Source organism: Apostichopus japonicus, chromosome 13 (assembly GCF_037975245.1).
Source record: "Apostichopus japonicus isolate 1M-3 chromosome 13, ASM3797524v1, whole genome shotgun sequence".
Classification (NCBI taxonomy): domain Eukaryota; kingdom Metazoa; phylum Echinodermata; class Holothuroidea; order Aspidochirotida; family Stichopodidae; genus Apostichopus; species Apostichopus japonicus.
The window spans coordinates 25369629-25395238 of NC_092573.1; the positions used below are offsets into that span (position 1 = coordinate 25369629).

The 25610-nt window shown below is 36.9% G+C and overlaps 1 protein-coding gene across 1 annotated transcript; it reads left to right on the forward strand.

Annotated features, from left to right (window-relative positions):
• On the forward strand, nucleotides 1–25044 carry LOC139979043 (sorbitol dehydrogenase-like). The gene is made up of 7 exons (XM_071989681.1): nucleotides 1–291; nucleotides 2486–2657; nucleotides 13253–13459; nucleotides 19143–19275; nucleotides 19972–20021; nucleotides 23056–23200; nucleotides 23725–25044. Exons 1-7 carry the CDS (start codon nucleotides 113–115, stop codon nucleotides 23898–23900), a joined length of 1062 nt encoding a protein of 353 aa, XP_071845782.1. The 5' UTR covers nucleotides 1–112; the 3' UTR covers nucleotides 23901–25044.
• The last annotated feature ends 566 nt before the right edge of the window (nucleotides 25045–25610 follow it).

Sequence of the window (25610 nt, forward strand, 5' to 3'; positions counted from 1 at the left end):
AGTTGCATATCGCACGTGAAACATACACAGTACACTATGCTGGCAGGTGGGAGCTCTCCGGAACTATTGGCGAAGTCGAATACCCGAGGCTCTATAATTGTAAGTCATTTGAATGGCAACTGCTAAGCGATTGATATTTCTTGGATTTGACAAGTCTCCAAGATGTCTATTTGAAACTATTACTATTCCGGAGCTCAAAGATGGAGAAATTCTTTGCAAGATCAGGGTGGCTGCAATTTGCAAATCGGATTTGCACACTATAAATGGACTTCGTTCACAAGCCGTACCAAGGTAAAGTACTGCCTGTTTACAACTTACACAGTAGAATTTTGAGTAAGGTACAGAAGTCAATAGTATGGTTGATTCACATCTAGCACATGGGATAAGGCGTATATAGTGCAGAGAAGTTTGGTTGAAATTGGATTGAACATTACCTTGCATGGTGATAGTTGTTATAAGAAGTTGTTACAAGTTTATAATATATATGTATAGACATGCAGGTACAGCAATCAATGGACATCCATCGTAGGTCTACAAGTTATGAGAAATTTGTAACTTTTAATCTGCCCTTGCAAAGTTAGTGTATACTTCAAAGATTAAAAAGTTATTAACCGAGTTAACAAGCCTTATAGAGGTGTTCCAAGTGGGTTGATGTAATTTTCAAACTAGAAATTGGATTTGTAAACGATATTGGATCCTTGTCGTTCGTTGCTGTGGAGCTGTTACTGTTAGTGATATAGTCACATACTGTGTGAAGACTTTACGTGGTGACCAGTAATTACTGAGTAAGTTAGTGAACACATATCGTGGTTTCATACGTACTGTATCTCATCAAACAGTATAACACTGATTTATGAGCAAAAAAATGATATACAGCTGTATTTCACACCCATCAGCCATTTCTTTATGTAAAGCTATAGTCATTACGTTGAGCATAAATCGATTGGTTGCAAGACTAAATCAGTGTGTCATCTCAGACGTGCCTTTATTGTGCGCTAGAAATAGCTGGCCTTATTGATTCTTCCTCAATATCGCTCTCAATAGCTGCATTTCTTGCTGCTCTTATCATCTGCTCAAGCTTCAAACAGGTACCAGCTGGATGGTGTCGGGTGGTGCACTGTACTAAAGTGCACAAATTGGTACTTTACAAATAGGTTTACATAGATGGAATCAGAGTGGGTGCTTGTTATTTAGAATGCCCATGTCAGTTCCAAGTATTAAATTATTTCACAATTTCTATTTGAGGTAACAATGACCCAGTGTATTGCTATGAGAGAGGCGTGGATCAAATTTTTCTATTCATGTTAATTGTGACTAGTTCCAGAGCTAATTAAAAAATGCATTTTAAAGCCCAACAACAAATTTAAAAGGAGACAATTAGGAAATTTAAACCCAAACTAAAATAGTGTAAAGAAAAGAAAAAAAAAATTAAGGAATGCAAACTAAAGAGAACTATAATTTTAAAAATTGGACACCAATAATACAAAACCTTTGCTTATGGAATTCAATATTAGGCTAGATTTGGAGGATTCTGTCTTGCATTTCATTTCCTTTATTTATTGCTGCTTTCCCCCTCCCCTACCCCGCTGGGAAAGATAAGGATCACCACCACTACTTCAAGTCACTGGTTTAAATCTCCATTTATCCAAAATTTTAAAAAGGTGAGCAGGCAATTCCTTTTTGGTTTTCGATGATAATAGTAACCTTTGCGTTCATGATGGCGAATGTGTGGGTGTGCATGCGTGTGTGTGTTTTAAATGCATTTGTGACGCCCAGCTTGTAAACACGATATCTCAAGAAGGGAAGGTCAGACCAATTTCATACGTGATGTGTAGAAGTACCACATTGAGTACAAGAAGCCTATTGTTTTTGGTGGAGGTTAAAGGTCATTTGGTGTCACCAGTGGTCAAATTGTGAAAACCTTGTAAACAAGATATTTTGAGAAGGGAAGGTTGGACCAACTTCATAGTTAGTTTGTAGAAGTACCACACTAAGTACAAGAAGCCTATCGTTTTTGGTGGAGGTCAAGATCATTTGGGGTCACCATGGGTCAAATTGTGAAAACCTTGTAAACACAATTTCTCAAGAAGGGAAGGTCAGACTAATTTCATATTTGATTTGTAGAAGTACCGCATTGGGTACAAGAAGCCTATTGTTATTGGTGGAGGTCAAAGGTCATTTGGGGTCACCAGGGGTCAAATTGTGAAACCCTTGTAAACACCATATCTCAAGAAGGGAAGGTCGGACCAACTTCATAGTTAGTGTAAGTACCACATTAATAGAATATTAATAGATGTGAATAAACTTCCTTAAATGCATTTCAAAACCTCAGCAGTCATTATTAAAATGAAATGTCAGCATTTGAAAGTGTAAAATCTTTAAATGTTATCAATTAGATGCAAAAGTCTGAATATACTGTAGGAATACATTATGATTATGTAGATTAATTAGTCAGTCATGTTTCTCCTTTTTAACCTTTGTGTAGTTACCTAGGTCATGAATGCGTTGCAGAGGTTGTTGCTCACAAAAGAACATGTAACAAGGACCTCCAGGTTGGGCAAAGAATAGTCTTCAGTATCTGTGACAGTTGTGGCAAATGCGTAACATGTCTAAATGGATTACCACAGAAGTGTACCTCACTCTATTGTTATGAAATAGTGATACCATCTCTTTGATGTTACCGAAAAGCTCCATCGAGATACCTTACAGGGCCTCTTATGTATTTATCTAGGTCATGGATTCAGTTTTCCCACGAGAAGTTTTTTAACTATCTTATTGAATCTTGGTACAGGGCCTTTTCCCAAAATAGATTCCATTATGTCTGTGGAACATTCGAGAAGGTTCTCTCACGTGGTATGGAAGTTTCCATAGAAAGGGGATGGACTTCCAAACTCCCAACCAATCAGGGCAGATCAGTGCCAGCGCACTTATTTTTATATCGTTAAGTTTATACAGGATGGTCAGGTTATTGGCTGCCTACTGATTATGCGCAGTGAGATTTTTATGGAAGTAAGGTATAAAAGAAAAAGGAGGTCAGAAATTTATCACTCCGTGATCAATTTATCACTTGATCAGCAAATTTATGACTCCGTCAGCGCTCCGTGATCAGTTCGTTGCTTCGTCACCATTTCATCACTCTTTCTAATTGTTTAATTGACGGAGTCAAGTCAAGTCAAGTCATTGTAATTTAGTTTTATTTGTAAAGAGAATCGACAGAGAAGAAATTATACCGAATCAATAATCAAATCCTATCTCGTCAACTTGTTTTTGTGTGAACTCATTGTTTTCGCCCGTTCGAGACATCTCCTGAAGAAGCATAAAAACGGCATCAAGATATCCCAGTACCTTTCTATCGCGAGTCCCGATGTAGTATTACCATCGGAGGAGCCGGGCTCGTCACAATATTACATGGTGGAGATCGGTTGCTTTCTTCAGGAACAAAACGGTAACGGAACTTTTCACAACTTTCGTTCGTTACGATCAATAACGAACAGGTGATTTTTTTTTGACCCGAAGACCTAACGAGGAACACAACGTATGTTCACGACCTAGCCTAACATACACACCCTACGAGGGAAGTCAGCCTATACTAGCCTAAGTCTGTACACCGGATGCAGGAACCACACTAACGTTGATCGTACACTAACGTTAATCAACCCAGCATGCAGTTCGCGTTTGAACATTCGCGCAACTAGTACTTAGAATACTACAGCTCTAAACATCAGAACTGAACATTTTCGCGATCTAAGCCTAGACTCTACCCGATGTTAACGGCAAACGAATCTGAAGTTCTTACGAGATGTAGGCCCACCTGCTACTGCTACTACCTGCTACTACCTACCTGCTACTACCTGCTGCTACCGCTACTACTACTGCTAACCGAGGGACTTCATTCGTCGTTTCCAGTACCAGTTCATAGTTAAACTTAAGGGTGAGTGAAGTCATGCCAATTTGTATCCCAACCCCTATTTGAGATCAGAGTGTAACGATAAGTTATTTTAATCGTGTCCATGTATTGCATATTTGTTATTTGTATTTAATAACGGTCGATAGTGTGTTCAATTAAGTATAGGCTCATGTTGTATACTCATAACTAGCCTACTTGTATTCGGCATAATGTCCGTCAGTGAACAGGAAACTTCGACCTCTGTTAATGTTATGCAGAAACATAGGCCCACTGATTTTTTGCCATCACGATTTCAGGGCGATGTAATTGGTGCAGATTTAGCCGAAGCTCATTATTTGGGATTTGAAGATTATTTAGAGGTGCATAAATTGCCGTCCCAAACCACCCCTGAGGCTGTAGCGGAAGAATTTAATGAAATATGTCGCATATTTAAGCGAACACTTAAAGGCCAGGCCAGACTCTGGATTGAAAACAAAAATTTTTCAACAATTGCTGATCTGCGCAAGCAATTCCTTGCTCGTTTCAGTCCAGGCACTTCTTCCTACGCTAAATCACAGGCATTTCATGCATTAAGCTATACGCCAGGTGATACAGCTCAAGCACATTTGGCCAAAATTTCAAAAGCTGCAGCACAATTAAGCTATGGCGAGGACCAAATTAGAGATAAATTCATCTCGACCCTGCCTTTCCAATGCCGCTCAGCAGTGTTAATGTCTGCATCACCACAAGCAACAATTGCAGATTTGGTCATGAAAGTACAGTGCTATTTTGACTTACAAATCCAAAGTCAACCCCCAGCTTCTTCCGAACTATTTATGGCAATGCACGACAAAGCATCTTCTGTTCAGACTCCTACTATTTCTGCATCTTCTGAGATACACGAGTTGTGTAACAAAATTCAGGAATTAGAAACCAAGTTTGATCAGTCACGTAGGTCAGAATCGCAAGACAATCCAAAAGATATGAGGCAAAGATATAGTTCTCGTGATTCTCGTGGTCCTAGGACAGGTCAGAATAATAACAGGAGAAGGTTACCATATTTTAATCCTTCAATTACATGTTACTACTGCCAAAATCGAGGTCATTTTGCACAATATTGTCAAATTCGCCTAAGCCATGAAATGGAGGCTAAGGTAAACAGAGTACCAACACAGAATTTTCAGTAGGGAGCACTTATGATTGCACTCATCATACAGTGACTCCAGACAAAGTACCAAGTAAGGGAAGATCGAAACATAAAGCAAATAATATTTGGAAGAATAGTAATATTCCTAGTTCTAGATATACAGGGAACGACCGTAATGTGGATATTCAACTGGACACACGTAATTTTGTAAGAGGTACTTTACATGATGGTAAAGGAATTTCATTGTTGTTTGATAGTGGAGCGACACGCTCTATCATTTCTTCGTCTACGGTGCAAAATTCAAAGTATTTATCCTCTATACAACCAGTCTCAGTTGATGTAGTAAACCTAAAGTTGGGTAATGGTCAGTTTATTCATGCGTATAGCACAATAACATTTCAGGTCAAAATTCAAGGTCATGAATTTCAGCTTTCTGCTTTAATTGCTGCAAACCTGACAGGTATTGATTTAATATTAGGTAGTCAAACTCTGAAGGAATTGAATGGATCTTTGGACTTTACAACAAACTGTTTTAGAATTAAACAAGCCAAAGTTTTCCTTAGGCCTGTGCAGAGATTTGTTATTTACCCAGGTCAGCAAAGATACATTACTGTACAGGGACGTCTTCCACTATATGCACGAAATGCAGATGTAGTTATTAAACCTTTTCCTGTAATATCTCGTATGTGTCCTTCACGAATGTTAGTGAAAATGCATAAAGGTAGAACAAAGATTCTACTAAGGAACATGGGTAACCAAAAATTTTGTCTGAATCCTTCTCGCACAGTGGCTCATTTAGATTTAGCAGATATCATTACGGTCACAGAAGAAATACCTATTGAATCTCTAGATTTTCTCAATGTCATGAGAGACATCGAGAAACCGTCTCTTTTTCGAACGAATTCTAACTCTAAAGAGAATCGTGATGAAATTACACGATATAATTTACATCGATATCCACATTTGACAGTCGATGATCCCCTGGTTTCCAAATCTGAACAGGAAATCATGAGAGACAACATTAATTTGGAACAAAGTATTCTGAATGTTTCAGAAACAGAGAGCATATATGAATTTCTAGACTCACATAGAGATGCATTTTCTCTTTATGGTGAATTAGCTCACTGTCCAAATTATGAGGCTGATATTACGCTTACTAATGATGAGCCATTTTACATACGTCCCTATAGACTTTCAGATGAGGACAAAGTCATTGTCGCCAGTGAGCTTGACAAATTAGTGCGATTAGGAATCTTAGCGGTAGGACATCAGTCTTATACCTCACCGGTTTTCCTAATTCCAAAGAAGGGAACAAAAGACAAACGGGTTGTCACAGATTTTCGCTACTTGAACAGTAGAATAAAACGTCTCAATCACCCTTTTCCTTTACTGAATGAGACTATCCGTACCATAGGGTACTCTGGAGCCAAAATTTTGGGTGTTCTTGATTTAAAGTCTGCTTTCTTCTGTCTGCCACTTAGTGTTCATGCACAACAGTATACGGGTATTGCTTCATTTCATGGAGGAAAGCATTATTATTATAAACGCTTACCACAGGGATTGAATTTATCTCCAGCGATCTTTCAGTCGCAAATTAATGATATTTTGGCAACGATCCCAAATTCAAATAAGTTCTGTATTGCTCATCATGACGATATTATTGTGTACAGTGCAGACAAACAATCGCACAAACAACACCTAAAGGCAATTTTTAAGGTTTTAATGGACAACGGATTGAAAATCTCTCCGAAAAAGTGTAGCATTTTTCAAAATTCCGTCCGATATATGGGACATTTGCTCTCAATAACCCCAGAAGGTGAGGCTTGTATCCAACCTTTACATGATAGATGTGCAGCAATCAGGAACACACCGAAACCACACAATGTTAAGTCAGTAAGACGATTTGTAGGTGCAGTTAATTATGTGGCTTCGTTTTTCCCAAATATTCAAGCACTATTGAGACCATTACATCATTTGAGTCGTAAGAGAAAGGTATTTAAATGGACAGAGGAACATCAGAGTGCATTTCAAAGTATTAAAGAGTTGTTGTGTAATCCACCTATATTGCATATGCCACAGAAATATGGTCGTTTTGTATTATATAGCGACACATCACGAGTAGCAACAGGATCATACCTGACACAAAGAGTTAATGGTAAAGAGAATATTATTGCATATTACTCTAAGATATTACCACCAGCATGTCAGAGGTATAGTGTCACTGAATTAGAAATGATGGGTCTATTTATTAATGTGACAGCATTCAAACATTTATTGCAAAATGTAGAATTTGAGGCATATGTTGATCACTCTGCCATTGTTGAATTGTTTAAGTCAAAACAAGAACCAGCAACTTCACGCTTACGTAAGCTTCTGTTCAAATTGTCAGAGTTTACATTCAAGGTTGGTTATAAGAAAGGCTCAGAATTGGTTTTGGCAGATTATTTGTCTAGAGCACCACAGGAATTCCACTCCGAAATAGATCAGGTTGCTCAAGAGGTCGGTTCTTATGAGGATTTTTCAACTCCACCTAAGGAGACATTTAATCCAATCATGACAAGGTCAATGGCAAGGTCAATGGGAGTCAAAGTTCCAGATTTATTTCCGAATAAAGTCACAAAGGAGTCTAAGCAGGATTCCCCAGCCAAAGAATCAACAAATAGAGTTGAAAGGACATTCAGTCCTAAGGCAACACATTCTAGTGATCATGTTACACAGAGACCACAATCTGAGTCACAAAAGACGACTACACCAGTTAGTTCTACTGATAAGAGAGAAACATATATTCAAAGGCCTATTATTACTATGCCTAGTGAAAATAGACATACATATAGTCCTGATGTATTGGTTGTGCCAAATTTTACAAGTGTTTCTCAACCTTCAGAGCCAAGGTTAGTGGATCAGAGTAGACATAGAGTGCCAGAGGTAGTCAGAGAACCACCACCAGAATTATTTGCTCAGCCAAAGCCAGTCATAACAAACATTGATCATTTGGTTACAGGGCACATTCCAAAACAAAAGGAATTGAATAAAGTCATGAAGGCAATTCAAGGAAAGCTGATCAAAAACTATGATCTGCCATTTGATGTAAAAGAGTTGCAAGTTCAACAACAAACTTGTCCTTACTACAAACCAATTTATGATTTTCTTGCCCACGACATTATTCCAAGTAATGTTAAGCATGCTAGAACTGTTCGTTCTCAAGCAGAGGATTATTTGTTATGTAATAGTTTGTTATTCAGGATATTTTTGCATGAGACTAATGATGCTAAGATGACTCTTCAGTTAGTCATACCTGAGACTATGGTAGAACAAATAATATCTCGATATCACGATGACTTGTTAAGTAATCATCAGGGTGTAATGCGTACATATTTGACCATTAGACAGCATTTCTATCTGCGTAATATGTTTCAACGCATCAGTAATTATATTCAGGCATGTCTCCGTTGTCAAGAATTCCGTAAGAAACCGGACAAATTGAGACAATATCATGCTCGCATTCCTGATTCTTATCGTCCTTTTGACAGACTTAGTCTGGATTTCAAGACTATGCCCACAACGGCTACAGGATTTAAACATTTGATGGTTGTTTGTGATGAGATCACTAGATTTGTTGTATGTGTTTCTCTTAAGACTCTTGATGCTGAAACGATATGTGAAGCATTATTGCAGAGGGTAGTTACAACCTTTGGTCCACCGTCTTGTATTATAAGTGATGCGGCAGCTTCTCTTACAGGAAAATTAGTGGAGCTCTTAAGTAAAGCATTAGGCATTGAACAAAAGTTCATCAGTGTAAGCAATCATGGAAGCTTACAGGTTGAAAGACACATTCAGACTCTTTCAAATTTCCTCAAAGTGAACTTAAATCAGTTTGGTACGGATTGGGTACGATTTGTCCCAACATCAGCCTATGCATATAACACATTTTCCTCTCCTCAGTTAGGTAGCTATAGCCCATTTGAACTTGCATTTGGACGTAAGCCGCCAAATCTTACAAATTTATCGTTCAATCCAATGGCAGGATTATCACAATCTCATGGAGAATATGCTGCATTGTTAAAGAAACGATTTGATCATTTGTCAAGGGTAATGTTAGTCTTACAAAAGAAGCAACAAGATGCTCAAAATGTTAAGATAAGTGCAAAACTGGACAAAGGTGCAATTTATTCAACGGGTCAATTAGTGTATCTGTATAAGCCAACGTCTTCCTCCTTGACTGCGAACTCTCGCAAAATTGCTGCAGAATGGTGTGGACCATTAGTGATCCATCAAGTTTTAGATAGGACTCATTATTTGTTGGCCACTCTCAAAGGAGAAATTCTTAGTGATGTATTCAATTATAACAGGCTTAGACCATGTTTTGTAAGAGCATCTTCTGAAACTAAGAATATCACTAACATTCAGAAATTGCGTCAGGTCTTGAAAACAAAAGGTTCATCAAGTGAAAAGCTTGCTCGAATGAGAAATGTTTTGAGTAGTAACACTTCTAACGCAGAAAACGTTAATGTCATGCAAGATGCACATATTGAGTTTCATGATGAGTTTGGTAACATTTTGCCAGGGGTAACTTCAGATCATGTCATGTGTCTTATGACCACTAAGCCAATGAATGTTGCATCCTTTTTAGAGAATAGAGCACATAATGAAGGATTAGCAATTCCATATCCTTCCATGAAAGATAGCATATTAAGGCAAAAGAAAGTTTTTGCAAATGCTCCACAAGGAGACATGAAAGTCCAACGTGCTCGATACAAATTGGGTGAATTACAGGTTCTGGTCACCTATCAGACACCATGTTTTCCAACAGGCTTTAAGAGTCACGATTTTTGGTGGAATGTAGGAAAATATTCCAACACAGAGGAAATAATGAATTTTCTCCATGAAAAGGGATTGAACATTACAGGCAGTCCAGGCAGGATGTTGCAAACATTATATGGTTAATATGTATAACTGCATATTGCTTTAAGTTCAGATGAACAGGTGTTTTACCCACGATTGTATGAATGGAATGCGTCATGGCAATTACCTGCATACCTGTTAAGTGGAAGTCATTGTACTGTATGGTGTAACAATATAAGCTTTATTGTTTAAAACGCCACCAAGTGACCTAGTTTCATCTTTTATAACAAATATGTAGTGAGTATACCTAATTTCTCCTTATGAATTCGTTCAAACGTTTACCCGGCAATTAGAACATATCCGGAATATTAGCAACATGGGTTTTCATATATTGAGAAAATATTTTAAGGATATTTACATTGCATCATTGATGTTATATATTGAAGGCTATTCAGAGACAGCATTGGTGATATGCAACTTTTGCTTACAGCAACAGTTATTGAAGCAAATGAGAGTATAGATCTTTTGAGGAAATTATGTATATATTTTCTTTTCCTCAAGTATTCATTCAAAGGTTTAAAAGACAAGATGTTAAGTAATATGTAAATTTGAAGAAAGATTTGTTGATGTCATAGTCTATGGGGTCTCTTTCATGGTATCGAATATCTAGTACTTTGGTACTTTACTAGACTATCAATTCGGAGTGCATACCTAGGGTCACCATGCTATCGAGTCACATTTTGTTGATTTTCTTGAAGTGAATGTATATGATTCACAAGGTTTCAAAGCAGTTTTGAAACTATGCCTTCATTAAAGAGGAGGTTTTGTAAATGAGTTTGTAATATTTTAAGGTTCTTTTTTTTTGTGTACGAATTTTGCATGGAACGTCAAGGTGTTCTGTTCAGTTAAAAGATAACTAAGTCTAGTATTCTCTGATCTCTCCCCAATTCACGGCATGATTTCACTTTTGATATAAATGTATTATTGATGTATGAAATGCATAAATGTATTTTGTTAAAAGAGATACTGCATATTTTGCTGTGTCATGTAACTTTAAGATATCTTAATGATATTTTTTTTAGATTACATCATATGATGTCATCATTATTGAAGAGGTACACAAAAATTTCATGGAGATAGTGTCAATGTATATACCATATGATCATTTTAATAATTCGTAACCAAGATGTTAACCTTCGAGATATATGAAGACCATTTATTGAAGTCAATGAATATTAGTGAATGTGCTTACAGTACTCTACCTTCTTGAGATAATGATAAGTTAAAGCAGTATGATGTTAAAATTTTGGAGTATCCAAAAATTTTTAAAGATTGAGGGGGATGTTATGAAATAGTGATACCATCTCTTTGATGTTACCGAAAAGCTCCATCGAGATACCTTACAGGGCCTCTTATGTATTTATCTAGGTCATGGATTCAGTTTTCCCACGAGAAGTTTTTTAACTATCTTATTGAATCTTGGTACAGGGCCTTTTCCCAAAATAGATTCCATTATGTCTGTGGAACATTCGAGAAGGTTCTCTCACGTGGTATGGAAGTTTCCATAGAAAGGGGATGGACTTCCAAACTCCCAACCAATCAGGGCAGATCAGTGCCAGCGCACTTATTTTTATATCGTTAAGTTTATACAGGATGGTCAGGTTATTGGCTGCCTACTGATTATGCGCAGTGAGATTTTTATGGAAGTAAGGTATAAAAGAAAAAGGAGGTCAGAAATTTATCACTCCGTGATCAATTTATCACTTGATCAGCAAATTTATGACTCCGTCAGCGCTCCGTGATCAGTTCGTTGCTTCGTCACCATTTCATCACTCTTTCTAATTGTTTAATTGACGGAGTCAAGTCAAGTCAAGTCATTGTAATTTAGTTTTATTTGTAAAGAGAATCGACAGAGAAGAAATTATACCGAATCAATAATCAAATCCTATCTCGTCAACTTGTTTTTGTGTGAACTCATTGTTTTCGCCCGTTCGAGACATCTCCTGAAGAAGCATAAAAACGGCATCAAGATATCCCAGTACCTTTCTATCGCGAGTCCCGATGTAGTATTACCATCGGAGGAGCCGGGCTCGTCACAATATTACACTATAAGGTAAATAGTACGGTAGGCTATCATGTAGGGCACAATTAATCATTTACATGCATGTGTAGCATTGTCATGGTAAATTATACAGTTAGCATCATGTTTGTCTTGCAAGATTCTGTAAGTTTTAGAATTGAAGAATATAGAAACATCAAACAATCGGAGACTTGGAAACGGACATTGCCGTGGCTGCTTCATTATAATTTCTTGGATTTATTTATCTTCTAGCTGTGCCTAAAGATCTGTCAATTAAGCTACAGTACTTCTCTAGCCTTTAGATGCACAATGTATTTTTTGAAATGATTGTTATTGATGCTTAGACAGACACACTTTCCCAAAAACTTATGGATCCTATCAGTGATTTTCTTAAACAAATGCATCCCATGAAGCAATTGTACAGTATTATGTTATTGACTGTTGCATGTTGGACATCACCAGATCGTAGACTTAAGTTAAGCTACAATAGAACCAGTCTGACCCTGTGTGACCCCTAGGAATGGGATCCTTCAGGGGAAAGGCTGGGATTACCAAAAAACAACAACAAGAGGGAGAGCAACTGTTTATATTTTGAAAAGAATGTTTTCTTTGAGGGAGGGGAATTGGTTGCTCAGGAGATTTTATGTTGAGTTTAATCAGGGAGTTGTTAGGACTCCCTAGTTTAATCGTCTACAATTTTGCAAGTTACTTGTGTCCTGAGTAATTACCATAATAGAGGGAAGAGGAGGGATGGAAAGGTATCAGAGAGGAGGGTGGGAGGGGATTACCAGGAAAGCCTAGAGAGGGAGTTTCTTAGCTGAAGGGGGTAGGGGGAGGGCGTGGGGGAGCAACAGAGAGGAAGGATATAAGTGAGAAACAGGAAGTAGGACATGAGTGGACTTTGGTGACCTGATAAAGAAGTCTAAGATGGTCAGTTTTCAAGACTGTAAATGTACGCATTTGTTTTACTGATATACAGGTTATAAGTTCTCAAAGAAGTTACGGTATCTGCCTGTTCAGTTCTCATTGACCTGCACATGGTTAATGGCAAAGGCTGGTCTGGCAAGAATGGAAACTTCCAATTAGCCACAGTACTCAAATGAAAACTTAAAAAATGAAAACTTGAAAACTAAAAGGGGGCGGTACACAGTTTTCACTAATTATGCAACATTCTTTAAAATATGAATTATGGTGAGTTTAAACGTTCAAGATTAATGTAACATTAACTGAACATTCTAATTACGATGTTTTAATCATTGTTTATATTGTGTCTACTGTTTTTGTAAATTTTTGTCAGTATGGACACGAAAGAATGCTATCCATGGCATCAACACTCTCTGGTGCATATGCAAGTCATATCATTCTCCGAGCTAAGACTGCAGTAGTGGCCATCACAGAAGACCTACCTGACTCTGTAGCTGCCCCAATCAACTGCTCCTTAGCAACCATGGTGTCTGCTGTATCCAAGATTAAACATGACACCAGCAAGACAGTACTGATCCAGGTGCAGTAGATTTATATGCTTTATATTAATGTATGAATTTGACCTTGCAGGTTTCTTGGTTCAATGAATGCATACCTTACCATTGTTACAAAATAAAGAGTCTACTACTTAAAGGGTGTGAAGACTCGCGCACAAGGAATTGTCTCATTCGGGTACAGGATCTGACCTAGTTTTGAAGAAGGTGTAACAGAAGTGTTATACACTACCATAGATCCCAGAAGATACACACACAGCTTGCTACCGTCGGTAATTAGACATAGTGTACAGTCAATACATACAGCTGCGGTCAATACCCACAACACAGTGTACATAGCAGCGATGGACATCTCAGGTCTAGGTAAAAGATAACAAGGTATCATGTTTCATTATTGTCTGCATTTTGTAGCGACAAGAAGCAAACGTCACTTGCAAGCAACAGAAAGTTAACTTTTTCAGATGGCCGCCCGCGGTTTGGGGCGAGTCTTCAATGCCTTTAAGGTAAAAAGAGTAAGATTTTTGGCAGTTGTTGCTTAAATATCCGGTCTGTATGGAAACACTTCACAATGGATGATAAATGGGTCATAGTACATGATCAAACTTTAGCATGAGTAGTTCAAACCAAAATAAGTTACATTGATCGTCTATCAGACTGCAGGCAGAGCGCTCAGTCTGTTTTAGGCATGCAGGTATGATAAATTATGAATATTACAGAGGTCAAAGGTTATTCTGATCAGGATTCTCAAATTGGATCTTCAAATCTGAACAGTTTGAAAGAGGAGATAAAGAGGGCACAAACAAAAGAAACGGTCCTCATCTAACGTGATGTCAATTAATGTCTTACTCGATCAAATAAATGTGCTTTTATAGTAAAAGGAATGACATATAAGTTTGATCCAATTTTAAAGTAAGTAAGGGTGTGCCAGGTTTGCTAGATAATAGGCATATATACAACAGCTGTGCATGTAAGTATCAAACTGGAAGCAAAATTCATCTGCTTTTAGAACATCATTTTGTCATACCATGGTGTTGTTATTATAGGTATTAATTAATGTTTTCCCATATCTGGGTATCTATATGCCACTGGTCAAGTTGTCAGTAGTCTGTATGTTTTATATCCTGTGTTAGATAAATTGTTTTATACAGGTGCTTACAGTACATACGTTTGTCATAAAGTTATTGGCATTCTAAATGCTACATACTTATTACGTATGGGTACCTTTGTTGAGTCTGTACATGGATGCCTTTTCCATGTTATGTGCATATAACTAGTGTTAAATTTGAGTACATTTCTATAAAAGTATTTGGTATTCTCATGTCTATATCTATGTTAGTGCCTAGATATGTTTACTCATGAATACAAGACATAGACCTTCATAGGCTACCATCTGTATTTTTCTTATCTATTGATACTCAATTGTGCATTAAGTGCTTTCTTTAATTCCCATTCTGATGACTAAAAGGTCTAAGAGCTCTGACAAACGGTATATATGTCGTATTATGCTTTTTAGATAATTTGATCGACACGCTCAAACAAAAGACTTAAATATTGTAGCTCTTATGGAGCTGGAACCCGTAAAAGCATTGGAAGTTTCTCCTTTGAATTAACCTCTCTGTTGCCATGACTCCAGAAATATTTCTAGGTTGTCTACAGCTAAACTACTTTGTTCAATGTCGTTAATAATTGCTTGCTTCTGTTCCTAGCCTTTCATCAGTGCAATTAATCTACTATAGATGGGCGATAGGAAAAGTATCACAAACATTGCTGATTCATGCTGACAATATTACTGGAGAAGTCTAGCATTACTAGAAGTAGTCATGAATACTGTATCTAGCATTAGAAGTAGGGATGAATACTGTAACAAAGCATTAGAAGTACTGATGAATACTGTATCTAGCATTAGAAGTACTGATGAATACTGTATCTAGCATTAGAAGTAGTGATGAATACTGTAACAAAGCATTAGAAGTACTTAGTCATGAATATTGTATCTAGCATTAGAAGTATAGTGATGAATTCTGTATCTAGCATTAGAAGTATACTTATAGTCATGAATACAGTATTTACTTCGTTCCCCACTTACCTGTCTCCCCACAACCTATGCACCACATTCTACCGTGTCTAGAATGCCCTGGTAATCTTTTAACACTGTACACCCTCACTGGCCCTAATGGCCTTCCTTCATTTTTCTACCCACAAAGTGTCTCACTGTGTTTTTCGGAGTTAGGAAAATTTTCGCGAAATAGAAAACTGAAGGAAGGCCATTAGGGCCAGTGAGGGTGTACAGTGTTAAAAGTTTACCAGGGCATTCTAGACAAGGTAGAATGTGGTGCATATAGGTTGTGGGGAGACAGGTAAGTGGGTCACTCGTAAATATATAAACCAGTAAGTTTTATAATATCTAGCATTAGAAGTACTTATAGTCATGAATATAGTATCTAGCATTAGAAGTACTTATAGTCATGAATATTGTATCTGGCATTAGAAGTAATTATTGTCATGAATATTGTATCTAGCATTAGAAGTACTTATTGTCATCATGTCATGAATATTGTATCTAGCATTAGAAGCACTTATAGTCATGAATATTGTATCTAACATTAAAAGTAGTTATGAAAACTGTACGTGTAAAGGTCAAGGTGGAACTCTCCATCTGGACAGCACGTTTCAATGTATTTCTTGCCAATAATTACAGTATCAGTGAATATACAGTTCAATTCTACTAAATATTGCTATATTCCTTTGAGTTTGCATTGTATATATTGGCATTTAAAATTCAAATCATCCATTGCGTTTCTCTTATGTGCATTTGGAGTTTCCAACAAAATGTTGGATAGACAGCAAACCAACCTTGTCAAGAAGTCATTAGTGATTTAAGTATTGTTGTGTTTTTGTTATAACGACAAGCAAAAAGAAGCAAATTTGATGATGATACAGAAATACAGCACTTGAAATTCTGACTGCCTTGATCAAATTTATCCTATTTTTGTGAGAGTGATGATTCTCACATTGAATTTATAAAATACCATGCCTATTGCCTACAGTACAGTATTGATATATTCCAAAGCTTTGAAAGAAGCAATGAAGAATGAAATAATAATTTGTGGCTGTTTGATCATGTATCTGACAGTGAGTTGTTGTGTCACATTATGCACACAATAATGAACACACTGTACTCACTGAACTTTCCATTTGAAGGTTGCTCTAGCAACCAATTAAATAATAAAATAATTCCAAGCAGTCAATAGCCAGTGGATGCCGTCATTTTGTGTACAGATGAAACTCAAAGGATGTAATGTAAATACGTACAGTAATTGTGTGTGTACAGTACCATCAAATTCAACTCTCAATTTCGGAAGGTTGATATATAATCGTTGAAGGTTTCATTTAATCGGTAGAAATTAAAAATTAACTGATAAGAAGTGAAGCCAGGTAACTAATTAGATATAATCACATTTTAATTAGAGCACATCTGGCTGAGGTGCCTCTGTCTGTTTTCATTTTATATTGTTACCAAGAACTGACGAAACTGTGTATTTAGGGCCTGTGATATTTCCAAGATGAAATGAGTCAAAGTCTCCAGAGAATTATAAAGCAACATTTGTTTATGAACTCTAGCTGGTTACTTTCTCTTTAGGAAGTGCCCCAGTGATATTGCTTGAGTCTTATTGACTTAATTGTTGATTTGCTGTGTGTTGTTGGCAACACACTGGGTTGTTTAAAAAGCCTAATTGCATTGATGAAGAAGAATTTGATATAAAAGTTGCAATGTATTTTGGAAAGTAATTACCATATGGGTCATGATTTGACATGTCCATTACATAACTAGCATTGTCAATATAATACAAAGTGGTCATTCGTCAATGTAACATATCATTGTTACACTGTGAACAATGTTATAGTCATACTATGGACACTATTGTCACATGGTGACAGCCACACGTGCTATGTATTGTCAAATTTGCCGCCATATCGGTAGATGCTGTCAAAGCCACTAGTGCTGTCACATGCTACAGTCAATGATATTGATTCATGCTATCAATTACTAATCATCACATGCTATAATTAATGCACTGACAATACTGATATCAGTGTACAGTACTGTCACATACAGTATAGTCAGTATTGCGAAGTTCGCCATACTGCGAAGTTCGGGCACCCTAAGAAATACACGATTTTCACCATGAAAACCTACAGGAAGAGCCAAATTTCACCAAAAAGTACGAAGCTACAGTTATTTTCTCTCCAAAATGACCCGTGTGCAAGAAATTACTTACATATTTGTCAATAAAATGACGAAGATCTATGAAGTCTGTTAAAATTACTGAAAGAACAACAGCGCCACCAATTTTTACCAGCGCCACACTGTGGGTTGCGTGTCCGAACTTCGCAATACTCTAGCAAGAAATACCAGTTCCACAATCACGAAGAATCTTCTTGGAAAACAACGTGAAAACAGTTTGCAGGAAAGAAAGTTTGGCCGTGTATCGTACTATAACAAAATTCTCCCACCATATCAAGTATATTTTCAAATGATTTATTACCAGAAGATTTAGTTTTGGGGTGTTTTAAGTCTTAAGTGGCCGAACTTCGAAGTCACCATCCTACTATATGCCTAATGTTATTGTATGCTATCGATGCTGCAGTCAATGCTATTGCCCCATGCTATCAATTACTAATCATCACATGCTATAATTAATGCACTGACAATACTGATATCAGTGTACAGTACTGTCACATACAGTACTATATGCCTAATGTTATTGTATGCTATCGATGCTGCAGTCAATGCTATTGCCCCATGCTATCAATTACTAATCATCACATGCTATAATTAATGCACTGACAATACTGATATCAGTGTACAGTACTGTCACATACAGTACTATATGCCTAATGTTATTGTATGCTATCGATGCTGCAGACAATGATTGCTATTGATTCATGCTATCAATACTAATCATCACATGCTATGATTAACGCACTGACAATACTGATATCAGTGTACAGTACTGTCACAGACAGTACTATATGCCTAATATTATTGTATGCTATCGATGCTGCAGTCAATGCTATTGGATGCATGTCTATCAATACTAACATCACATTCTATATAATTAGTGCACTGGCAAATTGACAATTCTATCAATGTACAGTACTGTCACATACAGTACTATATGCCTAATGGTGTTGCATGCTATCGATGCTGCAGTCAATGCTATTGATGCATGCTATCAATACTAATCATCACATGCTATAAGTAGTGCACTGACAATGCTATTAATGTGCTGTAGTACTGTCACATACAGTACTATAAGCCTAATATTATTGTATGCTATCGATGCTGCAGTCAATGCTATTGATGCATGCTATCAATACTAATCATCACATGCTATAATTAGTGCACTGACAATGCTATCAATCAATGTGCAGTAGTACTGTCACATACAGTACTTACTATACCCAATGTTATTTGCACGTATGTATTCTATCGATACTACTTGGATATGATTTGAACAATTAGAACAAAGGCAGTCCTAAATGTGAAGTAATTCCTAATAATTTCTACTTGGTAATCTTACTGTAGAAACATCTCATTGTCTGGATTTTTTCCAACCAGCAAAAGTGAAAGAAATTTGATCCTTTTGTTATGTAAGTAAATTAAAGCTGAAATCATTTTTTAATGCCTTTTTCTACTTTTCATAGGGCTGCGGTGCATTAGGAGTTTATGGATGTGCCTTGCTACATGATGCGGGTTTCTCTAAAATTGTTTGCAGTGATAAGATCCCTACAAGACTTAAGTTAATAAGAAACTTTGGTGGGATTGGCATATCGGCAGGTAGGTGGTTTTCAAAAAGATATTACTACTACTAGGTGGAAATGAAAGTTAAATGATGATGTAGAAAGTAGCTATAATGTTTTACACATTAATAAGTAACATTTGTAGTGTTTTCCCACTCTTCAAATATTAACTGTTCTCCAGTTCATGATTTGAACTTAAATTGGGCACTTTTGTCTTAATAATAAAGACCAGTATTTGCCTTCTGAATCCTAAGTAAATGGATCTTAAAGATTTCATCGGAACTTATCTCGTAGAAGATGTTGTTTATCTTAAGTTGACTCGGTAGCCAAATTGGAATGTGTAATCAGGGCTTAGTTGCAGGCAGTAGTTTACTTTGTTCATGCATTGAGAATAAATTACCAACAGTGAAGTAGAGCACTTGCTTACATATATATAACACACTCTGATTTATAATTATTTGCTATACATGTACAGTTATGTTCCCCCACCCCCCTTCTATCTTATTAGTGTACTGCATTTCTTCTCCTTGCAAGTTCAGGGAATGTGGGCGGGTGGGTTGAACTATGTTGCCTTTCCCTTGCAAACATTTCAGTTTCATTTATCAATTTTTCTCCTTCCCTTCCATCCCCCTCCCATCCCCCCCATACCCCCTCTCCGACCTCTGATGCTGGAACTGCTGCCACTGAGTTGAAAGAGAACTTACAAAATATCTTCCTATCTTGAATCTTGCAGGAGAAGAACAAGAACGATTAGAGCCAGATTCTGTTGATATCATTATAGAGGTGAGTTTACTCAGATCAAATCTTCAAACTCATTTCAAATTCCAAAGTTTTGAATGAGAAATGAAAGAGGATAAAAAGAAGGAAAAAAACTAGTATTATACAATGGAGATTGATAGAACATAGAAACAATAGACTCTTTATAATTAAGTAATATAAGGGATATAATTAAGTAATATAATGGAATTAAAACAAATGTTCAAATACATACTCCATATTGATTTATTGATTCCTTGGCGGTAGCCGTAGGAATCTATGCGGTCATGACTGCGTGTGTATGTGTGTATGTGTGTGTGTGTGTCTGTGTGTGTGTGACGCCAAGCTTGAAATTAGGTTTTCTCAGCAATCCCAAGGTGGATTGATCTCATTCTTGGTACATAGGTTACCCATCATGAGTAGACGATCCCTATTTATTTTGGTGCTAATATCATGAATATTAATGAGTGGGCGGGGCTTAGAGTGATTTTCAACAAATGTCAATATCTTCGCAACCGTAAGTTCAATTTTCATGGAACTTGGTTTGGTGGTACAAGAGGAAAGTCCTCTATATGAATATGGTGACAGTTTGTCCAATCTCATTATTATTCATGAGGGGCGGGGCTAAGTGTTGTTTTTCGCAAAAAAGCTTGAAATTAGGTTTTCTCAGCAATCCCAAGGTGGATTGATCTCATTCTTGGTACATAGGTTACCCATCATGAGTAGACGATCCCTATTTATTTTGGTGCTAATATCATGAATATTAATGAGTGGGCGGGGCTTAGAGTGATTTTCAACAAATGTCAATATCTTCGCAACCGTAAGTTCAATTTTCATGGAACTTAATTTGGTGGTACAAGAGGAAAGTCCTCTATATGAATATGGTGACAGTTTGTCCAATCTCATTATTATTCATGAGGGGCGGGGCTAAGTGTTGTTTTTCACAAAAAAGCTTGAAATTAGGTTTTCTCAGCAATCCCAAGGTGGATTGATCTCATTCTTGGTACATAGGTTACCCATCATGAGTAGACGATTCCTATTTATTTTGGTGCTAATATCATGAATATTAATGAGTGGGCGGGGCTTAGAGTGATTTTCAACAAATCTTCAGTATGACCCGGCCAGGAGTCGAACCCCTAACCTTCCAGCTGCAAGTCGGAATTCTACCCCAATACTATTAATGAGGGGGCATGAATATTAATGAGTGGTAGAGCTTAAAGCAAATTCTTTAAAATATCAATTTGTTCATCAAACTTGAGCTGATAGCAAGGAACAACATTTGTGTTGATGCTACATTAATATTCATAAAAGGTCGGAACCAAGTGTACCCAATGAACCTACAGTGATATTTAGATGCCAAGGAATCTCAAAACCTCTTGGTTTTCTTGTTGATTAACATATTGACTGTATGCATAGCACTTGCATCATTTAGCCTTGAAAAGGGACTCTAAGCTTGGTATGATCACAGAATTTCTTAAATTTATTCAATTCAAGTTTAATTCAAGTGTCTTTCTGTGCAATGCATTATTGATGCAGTCATCTGTACAACATTTCACTTATATCCTCTCATATCATAGTAGCACCTGAAGGGTTCTGTTGCCATGGAAACTATTTTCTACATCACACCTGTTTGACTGGATTTACTTAGTAATTGCTTTTGTGATCATACAGTCTGCCAGGCACGATTCATTTGAATTTCAAATCCATCACCCACCAATTGCTTCAATAGTCTCATAGAAATGGTAAAACTGTAATTTTTATGGTTATTTGAACAAGGAAGCAACAATATATACAGTGGTTATATAAATCACAGCTAGAGAGAGTTATACAATTTTGGCAATGAATTTTGTCTTTCTTGATTGTAAGTTGTGTTGAACTGACATTTACACTCTGAAAATTTGCATAATAATGAACACATTGAGTGCACACAGAGGATAAACACAATTCGACATTCAGATATCAGACCTTGAGAAATTAAAACGACAGTATAAAGCGTTCCCCCTAAAGATAATGAGGGCAGCATTGAAGAACTCATTACACACTACAGACTCCGGATGTTTGACATGATTAATTCACTTTGCCTTCGAATGGGTTTCTGTTTGTTGCCGTGTTGATTGAAGCTAACCGTAACAGTCATTGCCGACTTTGCAATCCGCGGTCCCCCTCACAATTTTGCAAGGTCGATGGTAAGACTGGCTCCTTGGTTTTCCCTTTCGGGAAACCAATAAAGTGAAATTCCAAAGTGAAATGAGTAGAGATTATTGTTTAACACTAATAGTATATAACACTTCAACTATGTACCTTAATATCACTGTTGTTGTACTCGAAGTACTCAGTACTTAAACAATGTTTTGTTTGTGTCAGTATCCCACACATCCCCCCCTCCCTCTGCAATGCCACTTACCATCAGTTTATGATGCTGTGCTACTAATGATACCAATTTCTGCCCACCTAGATTTCAATGTTTTTAATCTGCCAGTCACATCTGAATGTATTGCTGAAGGAATTGATTGGATGTAATGAGGATGAAATGTAGGTGTAGTGAGGGTGTAATGAAGGTGCAGTGAGGGTGTGATGAGGGTGTAATGAGGGTGTAATGAGGCCATAAAGCATGGTTATATTTGTGTGTTCTGTACAGTGCTGCTTGATATCATATGCAAAATTTACTTAGCAATATTGACAACTAGTGCTACTGTGCTGAATCAGTGGCAGGGATATGTTGTTCGGTGTTTATATCAATGATGATTTATTATGTATACCTGTTTTGAATTATGCTTTGAGTTCTCAATTCTATTCTATTCTGGCACGGTCTTAGCTGCTGCCTCTTATGGAAATGTCTCCGCGTCTTGAGCACCCTTCCGGGTGGATATGCACTCGTTACAAAATCACCATTCTTATTAATAATTCTAAACCAAGAATATTAATTCTTATATATGAATTATAAATTCTATCATTGAAATAATCGCAAATTGAGGAAGCTGAGTCCTAAGCTGATTATTGCCTTGAGGTTGACCTCGATAAAAAAAAATCCTTAATTATGATTGTTTCCTCTTCTTTCCAGGCTTGTGGCTGCAAAGATGTTATTGATGTGGGCCTCTCTCTGTTGAGACCTGGTGGTACATATATCTTTGTGGGAATGGTTCACCCCAACTCGAGACTAAATCTTACAGCAGAGAAACTTATCAGGAAATGCTTGACTATAACAGGTGATGAATATACATGAATATACATGATGAATATACATTAGCCCTTCTGGCAAACTTCATGTTGTAGAAGATATGACGGCACTCTTAATTAGTCTTAAATGCTTTCTGTCAATTCAAAAGAGTGATGCTGTTCACTTTCTCCGCCCTATTAAAATCAGAATTCGATATGCTGTTGAAGTTTCGTCATCACCCCTAATAAAAAAATCCTTCAAATTGCGTGAGAAAGTTGCAATTCTCTGATGATAGTAAATATTGTGGAGAATTATCATCTATTCATAATATTTTTAGGTTGAAGCAACACTGTGGTGGTATGTTCTCTAGGCAACACCATGACAATTTTTTTGCAAAACATTATTTGTGCCCACTGTGTTATTTTATGCTTTGTTACATTGCATTACGTTTTGTTGTGCAAGTTTTATTCACACTCAGTGAATGGAATTGCCTATCGATCCAGAAAGTTAAAGACCATTTTGAGGCCAATTGTAAAATATAAATAAAGGTGCAACCCTCGTTTGCTTTTACAGGCGTCCATAACTATGACCCAGGACACCTTGAAGAAGCAGTAGCTTTCATCACCAGGACAGCTAAGAAGTACCCTTGGGGAGACCTGGTGGGACCATCCTACTCCTTGAAAGAGTTTGACCGGGCAGTGGAAGAGGCAGTCATGGATCGCTTTCATAGGGTCCTTATACATCCATGACATCAGCCAATTTTGAAGTGACCATAATTGTAATGCAGATAAAGTTCTAAGTTGTGTATGTATCAAATGTTAAACCATATGCTAGAATATATTACTGAGTCAAATAGGTGTCACTCACGGTCAGACTGTTCACACCTCCACCGTCAAAGCTACGTTGTCAACAAATGAAGACATTTGCATGGATATTCTGATGATAGATAACATAATACTTAAATTGGAAGAGCAAATATTGTACAAATTGTTGGTTGAATACCCCATCTCAAAATCTAGTTCCTTGTTGTTTGCAATACTATTTTTCTACCAAATCATCTCATCAGGAAGAATTCCAAATAATATGTAACTTCTTTGAGAGAATATTTTTTACGGTGGATGAATGACTGCTACAATTACAAAGATAGACAGAGACATTTTCAGCTCAATTACCATGACATCATTTACTGGCCCCTCTTGACATTCGGAAAATGTTCCACATATTTAAATCAATCTGCAGGATTCAAATCACTATAAGGACGTTGTTTGGACCTCAATATGCCGCGACTCTATTAAAATGACCACCTTCAGCCATCAGAATACCCACTTAATTGCCAAATTGCATTTCTCAATGTCGAGAGATCAACATTGAATAGCTGCCTGTAATATTTTTTAAATTCATTACATCAAAGTATCAGAAAATAAAGTTATTATATCAATGAATGTTTTAATATGAAGTAATATAGAGTGATAATGTTGTGTTGTTATTGTAAATATTTTTTATCATGTGCTAGCCATAGTTATGGTCATCAGTTGTGTCATAATAGAGTATTGGTCACTCATGTCTACAGTTCAATGAGTGATTTTAAAGGCCTTCAGGGCATTTTCTTCTCTCTTGAGACGATTGTGTTTTAATCCTCCCCAAGCATCTACATAGTCTGAAGGTTGAGAAATGTCAGAAAAATATTTCGATTATTCTCGTAATTTTTACTCAATACTTTGTGCTGTGTCAGTACTATAATTGTCTATTAGAAAATTATTCTTGTATGTTTTATCATGTGTGAGTTAACAAATCTTTCATTTATATTGTTTACACTATCTTGTAACATCAGCTGTATTTTGAGTAAATTGATATCTATATTAAGAGAAATACATGGAATATTGAGAAATTATATGATGTGCCATCTCAGTGTTCTTTCATTGAATCAAGTAAGCTGCAACAGGGATATAAGAAATACTGGATAAATCGCTCCTCGTTCTCCCTTCCATAAAACATAGGGATCCCTGTATGAATATTAAAATTGTCAGGGCATTCTGAAGATTGAGAAAAAGAAGGAGTGGCTAGGGGAGGGGGAGGAGCTAGAACACAATAGTTCCATAGGATGTACTTGTCTGACCACTGATCTCAACGGTGCATACTTCTGAATAATGTAAATAAGCTACCTACATTAGTGGTAAGTACTACATGAAGTAATACGAATCTGGCAACAAGTTATGACACCTTGAAGCATGCTGAGTGGTCAGCCGGTCCTCTGAACAGGTGCATAAAATCATGTAGAGACTTTACAGCCACCTTACACTATTAATATTAACATATCTGTTAACTACCATTTAACCCTGGCCGATGTGACAGAACATTGGTAAGGTTAATTAAATCAGAGTTGCGGTTACATTTCAGACACAGACATCTATGGTCACACAGGTGAACAGACACAACATAGGAAACAACATCAACAGAGA